This window comes from Nanorana parkeri, unplaced genomic scaffold, assembly GCF_000935625.1.
Source record: "Nanorana parkeri isolate BGI_ZX_2015 unplaced genomic scaffold, ASM93562v1 scaffold6, whole genome shotgun sequence".
NCBI lineage: Eukaryota > Metazoa > Chordata > Amphibia > Anura > Dicroglossidae > Nanorana > Nanorana parkeri.
In genome coordinates this window covers 5,204,402-5,213,649 of record NW_017306274.1, presented here as the reverse complement: position 1 = coordinate 5,213,649, position 9,248 = coordinate 5,204,402, and the positions used below count along the sequence as shown (strand labels likewise).

Genomic DNA, 9,248 nt, shown 5'->3' with positions numbered 1-9,248 from the left:
TTTATTTATTACAGGTGTTTTATAGAGTGCCGACAATTTACGCAGCACTTTACATAGTTGCACATTCACATCATGTTAGTGAAAGGGAACTCTTGTGTATCCCACAGCTCTCATGGTTTTAAAGGAAGACTGATGAGAAAATAAGGAGGTTCTGCCAACTTCCCATAAAAATGCTAGTTGCCTAGCTGTCATGCTAATCCAATGGTTTCAACACGTTGACTCCTATTTCAAACCTGAAAGCTTGTTCATGGTCGGCGACAGGCAATTAGCGTTTTCAGAGAGAAGTGGAACGGCAGCCTACATATATCCCTCGGTACATTAAAACTCAGTTTTGGACATTGTAAGTCAGTTTAATTCTCTAATTCTACGTGACCCAAACTTGCCTGCGTGTATTTGCTCCATCCAGGGACAGTGGCAACACTTCTAAAAGTGCACATAGTTGGTTGGAAATGTACCCTGACTGATCTAAATGTCATTATCATCTGCTCAATATTTGTTGCAGGTGGGAAGAGGAGAAACACGAAGATGGGGTCAAATGGAAATTTCTGGAGCACAAGGGCCCAGTTTTTGCTCCACCCTATGAACCACTACCACTGGATGTGAAGTTTTACTATGATGGTAAGACATGCCTGCCACACTTTTAATGCTCAAAAACATTGGCAGCACTTTCTGCAGATCTGTCTCCGATCTCAGGCATGAAACAAGCTAGACAATGTCCAGAGCAGGACACCTTATTTGTTCGATCTGACAGCTGGTGTTCGCAAGCATCAAAGTGTAATGGCATAAACCACAAGACAAGCCAACATTTTTGGGGAGGAAGAGCATTATAGAAGGGAACTTGTTTTGGATGTGTTGAATAACCAGGTACCAATGGACAGTATAAGCATAATTTCTACTTTGAGGTGATATACCCGTGCAACCGTACCTCGCAGATAATTTATTTACTTGTATGTTACCATTTAGAGCAGATGTGTTGGAATGAGTATCAGACTGTTAGGCCCACCTATCTTCTGCCTAGGTATTGATCATGGTAGACATTCACTGCAATAGAACAATGACAACCGCAGGATGACAGGAAAGAATTTCACCCATCTCCAGCAGCCAATATTATGAGCCCTGAGCACAGGCCGCAGACAGGTCATCCTTCATTGCAGAACTTTAACAGCGTGACACTGGGCTAGCATTTGTAATCTGACAGAATAAAAGTGAGTAACAGCACACACACCTCCAGTTCAAGTTCAACCTCCAGTTTTTAGGCCAGGTGTACACGCAGGGCCGTATTTACTCTCTGCTGCCCCAATTCCAGATTCCTTAATGCTCCCCCCTGTATGCAGGCTGCATACAAGTGATTTCGGCGACATCGCCAAGATCACTTGTACAAAACAAGTAGCGGCTTCCTTGCTGTACATTTAGCCCTGCTTGCCCAAAGCAGGGCTAAATGTAGATAACTATCCGCCCGGAACTGCATGTCCGTGGCGTCGGGAGATAGGAATTCCACACCCCTGCTGCCCCTCTACTCCCTGCTGCCCCAAGGTCGGGCCTCTGTTGGCCTTGTGGGAAATCCGGCCCTGTGTACATGTACCTTAACTCCACCTATAACACATCAGATGATGGATCATTGTTGAATTCAAATTGCAAGTTTTTGGGGGTTTGCTTTTTGTTTATTTTTAGCACCCCGATGTAAAAAGTCAAGAGGCTGTAATTTAGCAAAGGGGGAAAAAAGAAATCTTGATTTGTTGTTTTCCCTTCTGCGTAATTACTAGCCAGTGATCAGCTCAATTTAGAGCCTCATTAAACAGATTAATACAAATTGACGTCTTAAGGGAGGAACGCAGCCACTCCATCATTTAAAATGCTGATTTATGCATTGCATTTGGCATTGCGGCGTTTGAGGTTAGAGAAAACCCATTTCCAAGCCACCCTGGTGTTGCCGGGAGAGAAATAACTAGTTGACATGATTTTTGGAAACGCAGCCCAGAATTTAGCTGCGAAAATGAGCGGTGTCCTTTTACACAAATGGCTAGCGTGTGCAGTTTAAAGTCGAAGGCAAGTGTAATTCTTTTCATTTGGACCATATAGACTTAGGGAAAATTGGGGGAACTTAATAAAGCAAATTTCCTTTTTTTTTAAATATTTTTCGGGAGGAAGGGAAGTTTATGAAATACAACACAATATGAACGGAGTACACAGACAACCTCAGCTGCAACAAGCCGCTAGGGATGAGAGTTTTTATTTCCCAAATATGTTGATAAAATGCATTGGAGTCAATGGGGAAGGCAAAATGAATGTGATTTTTAGTATGTTATAGCCTTTAAATGGCTCCTGAGGGTTAAAGAGCTTTTTACTAGGGTTGAACCGATATCAAGTACCGTATTCGGTACAGATACTTTTCCAGCTCCAAGACTAGACTAGAGAAAATTTCAAAAGTTAGGAGGCAGCTGTCATGTGTAAGGAGCACACAGCGCTCCTGGGATTTGTACATCTACGTTTTAATGTATGATTTTGTATTTATAAATATAAATACAGGGATGCACCGATACCAGTTTTGCGAGTACAAGTACTGATACTTGTCCAAGTACTTACAAGTACGAGTACTAATACATTTTTGTTTATTGTCATGCGACAGTTTTTCTAAAACAATACAGACTAATGACTTCAGGACAGTGGTGGAGCGCCAGAGCCAGGTCCTAGCTGCAACAGCTGCCACCCTGGTAGTTCTTATGAAAATGCCAAGTATCGGCGCTGGTATCTGAAAAGTATCGGTGCATCCCTACTTTTTACATATTCTGGATCTGCTCTTGTGCCAAAAAAACAGCGCCTCATTAGACGCATCATTTTTAAATTTTTTTTCACAAAAGGAAAGCAAAAAAAGTAACGGTACACAAATAAACCCATCTGAAAAGGGAAAAATACAAAACACTAAAAGGGGTCGATTTTATTAATCTTTTCACCTGAAAGTTTGCATAGAATTGAAAATTTGTGAATCTTGGCCAAGAACATTAATACTGGTAATTTTGTTTAACTGGATTAGATTTGTGTTACACAAATGTATATTGATGCTTGTATGCCAAATTTAAGGTTTCTTTTTCAAATTAACCCATTACAGGTAAGCCTTTCCGGCTCAGCCCCCAGGCTGAGGAGGCGGCTGGCTTCTTTGCACACATGCTGGACCATGAATATACCACCAGGGATGTCTTCCGGAATAATTTCTTCCTAGACTGGAGAAAGGTATTGTCAAACGGTGCTCTGAAGAGACGGTATTTGGGTGTCATGTCACCGGTCAACACTGCCTTCCTAGGAACTCATTGTGGAATGATGAAGGTTTTGAACCCTTGTCAGGATTTGAACGGGTCTACAAGTCTAGTCAGGTCATGGGCTCGGGAGGCAGGGAGCCCATTATGTCAAGCGTGACCTGGGGTTGCCTGAGTAGCACTATAGGTTTTGGACCCCACTGTGTGAAAGGCACTCAGACCGTCAGCTTTTTCTGCACTATACCTCTTGGGCTAGGCCTTTTGGCTAAGACCAGGTGTATTTTTATACCGGGCCACAAGGCCTAGCCTTTGTCTAGCACACGGCACTTATTTATTTTTCCTAATTTGTTTTGTTCACTTTTTATGTGTACTTTTCACTCAACGGGATAGATAGTGTGGGTCTTCTCCCCTTCTCTGAAATCTAGGGGAAGGGTGTGTGGCCTTCAGGTTCTTTCCTCCCCTGAACCAGGGGTCTCTCTCCGGGAGAGCATCCAACCCAGTACTCAGTAGTCTGCTTCAACTGACCAGGAGGAGAAATGGTCCACCTGGTTTCAGCCAGGTTGACACGAGTCCCTTGCTTCTGTCAGGAGCCTTGCATCCCAGTGGGTCAGAGTGCCCTATCGTTTCCCAAAATGTACCAGTTGGCACACCCTACTCCACTTTGTGTGTATTCACATGTCCTTTTTCACTGTTCACTGTGGTATTTCGTTTTTTGTGTACCCACTGCGGGCTTCAAAAAAAGAAAAAAAAATTCTGTGTCCCTGTTAGGAAGATTCACCCTCTTTTATTTGTCCTAGTGATTGTTATCCCTGAAAGTGATAGAATCACAAATTTTGGGTTGTCACCAAAACAGGAAGAGGGGAAATCCAATAGGTTCTGCAGACCCCCCATGGATTTCCCCACTTTAGGGGGATTGCCCCACTACCTGTCTGATGGCCATAGCAGAAAGTGAACAAGCTCCCTTGCTCCTCCAAAAAAGCTACAGTATGATAGGTTGGACATTCTCATGGTCTAAAAACAAGAAATAAGCTGCAATTCAGCTTAGCCCAGCTGAACCTTTGCTTTTTACTGCTACAATCAAGGCAGGCTGACATAATGTAAAGTATTTTGCCTGATTTTTTTCCTTTTCGCTAGCAGTCTTCCCCTCTCAGCTGTCACAGGAGTTCTAGCACAGTGCTGTACTAGAACTCTGGAGGTGACGGGGTCAATAAAGAGAACCTGTCACCTCCAAATGCTATCACACAGGGATTTGTTAGCTCCTATGTGATAGCGATAAAGTTAAGTGAAAAAAATTTATTAAAAAAATTTAATTTTTTGAAAAAGTAAAAAATAGGAAATAAATTAAAAAATGATTAAAAAGTTTTAATAAAAAGTAAAAGGTAAGATAAATAAAAATGTAAAAAAAGCAAAAAAATAAATAAAAATAAACCATAAACAAATTTAACTAACCCTGCCATCCAGTTGCCATTCTACATGGAGGGGGGGGGCGCATTGTGGAACCTGGGCCTTGGGGCAGCAGGGAGAGTAAATCTGGCCCTGCATGAGGTCTTTAGTTCCACAACAGCTGGAATGCAGAGACTGCCTACCCTTGCCATAGAGCATGCTGTGCTAGCGGAAACACACAAAATACTTTCTGGCAGTCTGATTTTTATTAACCATAAAAATCAACGGTTCACTTGAACTTTAAAGCCATCATTTAGCGAAATTAAAACATTGCCTGGGAATCATGGCTATATCATATTTTTATCTTTAATTTCTTTGTCTGACGAGGGCAACGTGCTTTGATCTCATGGAAGATCTCTGACTTGCTCCTCTGACCCTCACCAGCCTCCCTGTCTCTTCCTGTGCAGTGTAGCTGATGCCTCTGTCAGCGCCGGGGCACAGATCTCACAGCACGCCTCTGGCCAGACATCTGCTTTGTAAAGTCGTTCATGAAAGATGCATGTGCAGCGTTTCCTCTCCTTGCCTCTCCACTTCTGTACTCATATATTTTTTACATCACGCCTTACATCTTAAAGGATGCAACTCTTGCCAATTAAGAGCCCCATCAGCGGAGCAGAGAGGCCATGTATAATGCAAAGCTTTTGAAGTCTGTAGGAAGATTGGCTCGAGAAGGAATCTATTGGGCAAGAAAAAAAGACAACTTGTAATAACTGTGTGAAACAAGATTGCAAAAGGGGGGAAGCCATGCTGTTTTGTAGTTGATTATTTTGGGAAAGATCATACTCCAGAAGTCTTCAGGTTCAGTCCATGGAAAAAATTTCAGTTATAGATAGATATGGGTCAGCAAATTTAACTCTATCCATGCAATGTTGTGAAGTTCTATTCTACCATCTGAAGAGGGAGAAGTCACATTCCTTATGTTTATATTTTAAACTTTAAAATCTGATACTGTGCGGGTATGCATGTGTTTAAAAAATAAAAAAAATTGGTGTAAGTTTTAAGTTTTTTTAGTAAGAGTTTTGGACTTAAAGGGCTTTCAATTTTCAGGTTGATATGTTGGAGCAGCCCTTTATAACTAGGGAATCTTGAGGTCCCTCCAGAGGTTGCTAGGAGTTCCTTGAGCAGTGGCAGACTGACCTCCGATATGATGATTCAGTTCCTTTTGCAGTGGCAGATTGACCCTTTATATGATGGTGCAGTTTCCTAAGCAGTGGCAGATTGACCTCTTGTACAATGTGGTTCCTTGAGCAGTGGCAGATTGACCTCCTGTACGATGCGTTTCCTTGAGCAGTGGCAGACTGACCTGTACTATGCGTTTCCTTGAGCAGTGGCAGACTGACCTCCTGTATGATGATGCAGTTCCTTAGCAGTATCAGATTTACACCTGTGGAATGATGATGAAGTTCCTTGAGCAGTGGCAGATTGACCTCCTGTATGATGAAGGTGGCTCCTTGTGCAGTAACAGATTGACCTCCCGTATGATGCAGTTCCTTGAGCAGTGGCATATTGACCTCCCCTATTATGATGCAGTTTCTTAAGCAGTGGCAGATTGACCTCCTGTATGATGTGGTTCTTTTTGCAGTGGCAGATTGACTTCTCATATGATGGTGCAGTTACTTGAGCAGTGATAAATTGACTTCCCATGTGATGGTGCCTTCATAGTCTGGGGGTCAACATCACTTGGCAGAGCCAGTAACATGACATCATTCATTCTTCCAACTGACCACAAATGTAGATAGGCATTCTTCCTCGCAAGACTACAATGCAAGAATACCCATTTCCCACTGACCACCAATGAGAAGGTGGTTTCTTTCCACTAATCACCAATGTAAGGGGGCATTCATCCACTCACTCACTGAACATTATGCAAGGGTGGTCGCCTCTCTAACTAGAAATGTAAGGAGGCATTTTACCACTGACCACCAATCTAGGGGGCATTCTTCCCACTGACCACCATTCTTCCTCACTTAACATTATGTAAGGGTGGCCTTCTCCCATTGACTAGAAAGTTAGGGGGATATTTCTCCACTGACAATGTAAGGGATGCTTCTCATCTAGACTCCTGCAGGGTCAGAGCTGTCCATGGTCACTTGCTACAGAATGGAGGTTTTGGACTGTTACCTCAGTATGTCAGATGTTACTGGCGGGTGATTGCTGGGCACACTGGAAAGGAGAAACCAGTTACTGCTGCTCTCCTTCTGCTGGGTGACTGGTCTTGTCTCCGCCTCTCCTGTAGTTTTGTACAGGCAGCCTGTAGTGGGTGGGGCCTACTTGGCCCTTCCCAGAGCCCTGCTCTCTGCACAAGCTGTCTACAGCACAGTATTGATGCCTCTGCTACTATTACCAGGTTATATCTGGGTTTGCAAAAGCTTTGGTGCACACCACGTATACTTGCATCCTTTGGTGCTTTTCAGGAATTTGTTTTTTGTTTTGTTTTTTGCCCGTAGTTTTACATTATCATTGCATAATCCTTTTAAAGTTGGAATCCATATAGATATATAGATATGATTAGTAAAGCTGTTCAGCCACTCTTGACCCCCTTCCCCCCCCATTTGCTGTATAACCAGCAGGGTGACACCACAGATTCTGCTTCCAGTTTGCAGCTCCCTGTCACCTGCTTGCTCAATTGACAAAGAATAGGGATTACAACGCTACTGTATTGCCGAATGAGTAGGAAAGTGACAGCTGAGGAGTTTCAGAGGCCTGTGTACCCCAAGACCGGTTGAGCTCAATGCAAATATATTGGCGGCGAAACCTCTTCACGTCTATGTATTTCAGCTCTGATTTTACGTTGAGCTGTCTGCCTGGAGCTTTGCAAGGGTTTATGATCCTCATAATTCTCTGCACGGCATGGCTCCTGGTACTTGCACTTCTGTGATTGGCTGGTCACTAATGACCTCTGGTGTGAATTACTGAAAATGACTCTGTGGTCATGTACAGCCGTACGAGCCTTTCAATTTGCGTCCTTGTCCACTATGATCGGACACGCTCACCTGTGGCATGTAGCTGTTGTCAAACACAAATTTTTTTTATTTTTTTTTCCTCCTATTTGCCGGAATGTTTCGTACGGCGGTGAAAGATTTGTTGTTGCCCAACAGCTGTATGACTTCCCCCTGCAAAAGTCAGAAAATGAGTGGCACAAGACAATATATTCTGCTCATTTTGGCCGATCCATGGGTTGGGGGGGGAGGGGTCTTTCTTTCAGCTCTGGAAATCGATTTTGGCTCATTTATCCAATTTACAAGTTCTGAACAAACCTTTAGAAGTGTAACTCTGCTACAGTTATTCTGCTTTGAGGGTTTAACTCTTTTGCTGCCAGAGCCGGCTTTGCAGGGTGTCATAAAATGGTGGCAGTTAGTTTTTTATGTCACATGATATAAGTGCAACTGTTTATCAAGCCCAAATTTTCAGTAAAAGAAAATGCATTTAAATTAGTTTTGCACCATATAATACTATTTTTTTTTTTTTTAGTACAGCATAAGAGAAGGTTGCACAATGGATGTCGAGCTTTACAATTTTGTGCACCTATGAAATGGCAAAAAAAACTACAGTACCCCAAAATTGTCCATAGGCAATACTTTCAAATCCTTTAAAGGTGTTAATCTGTGAATATTGGCCCTGGAATTATTGCTCTCGCTCTGGCATACATGGCAATAGCCAACGGCTGTGGTGCAATCATCATTTTAGTAAGCAGGTGCACCTGGCACATATTTGTGTGTGTACGTAGGGCGGGATTTTTTTTGGGGGGGGCGTTACTTTTTTTTTCACTTTACAGTTATTCCAATCGGCTTACAAGCCCCCTATGTAATGGCACATCATTCGTGACAGGTTCTGTTTAAGCAGACTTGTATTAGACCCCTAATGTCACCATTGCACTCTGAAGAAGCTGATCAAGCACAGATGCTGCAGCAGCCAGTGAATGACGGCCCTGAACCTTGTCACTTCCAAGTTCATCCAATGGTGGTGAGTTCAGCAAAAATGTTTGCTGGTCATCTTCACCTCTTGCAGCGCACACCTGCCATGCCAGCCCCGGGCCCACAGGAGGCCAGGGACTGGCATGTAGGCAATGTAAAAAAACCAGGGAGGCGCAAACTTGATGGCCCTTGGAGGTGATTGGATGACTTTACCACAGCCTGAATCACTTCAAGTGTAAAGCCAACAGTCGACTGAGTCTGCTAAGCAGCTAACTGCACAGGCACCAGGATTGACATGACTGTTTCATCTCTGAGCCGGCATCTTAGTCTAGGACAGTGGTGGCGAACCTTGGCACTCCAGCTGTTTTGGAACTACAAGTCCCATGAGGCTCTGACAGCCACAGACATAACTCCCAGAGGCAGATGCATGTTGGGATTTGTAGTTTTGGCCCAGCTGGAGTGCCAAGGTTTAAAAATAGCCAATGTATTTTGGCTATTTAATTTTCTTTTCAAGAATATATTTTTTATTTAATATTTTGTATATAATATCAACATCCAAATTACATAAAAATAACAATAACATCAACATCCATCAGCAATCTCTTATCAATAATTACTTATGAATTTCAGGTGCCACGTA

General features: G+C 43.0%; 1 protein-coding gene across 1 annotated transcript in view; it reads left to right on the top strand.

The window, feature by feature from the left end:
• Positions 1 to 532: 532 nt before the first annotated feature.
• The window catches only part of TOP1MT (topoisomerase (DNA) I, mitochondrial), a 49,237-nt gene continuing 40,521 nt past the window's right edge, over positions 533 to 9,248 (top strand). Inside the window, exons 1-2 of the mRNA XM_018553021.1 lie at positions 533 to 618; positions 3,107 to 3,228. Coding sequence (XP_018408523.1) covers positions 3,163 to 3,228 — 66 coding nt within the window. The 5' untranslated portion in view covers positions 533 to 618; positions 3,107 to 3,162. The remainder of the gene's footprint in view (positions 619 to 3,106; positions 3,229 to 9,248) is intronic.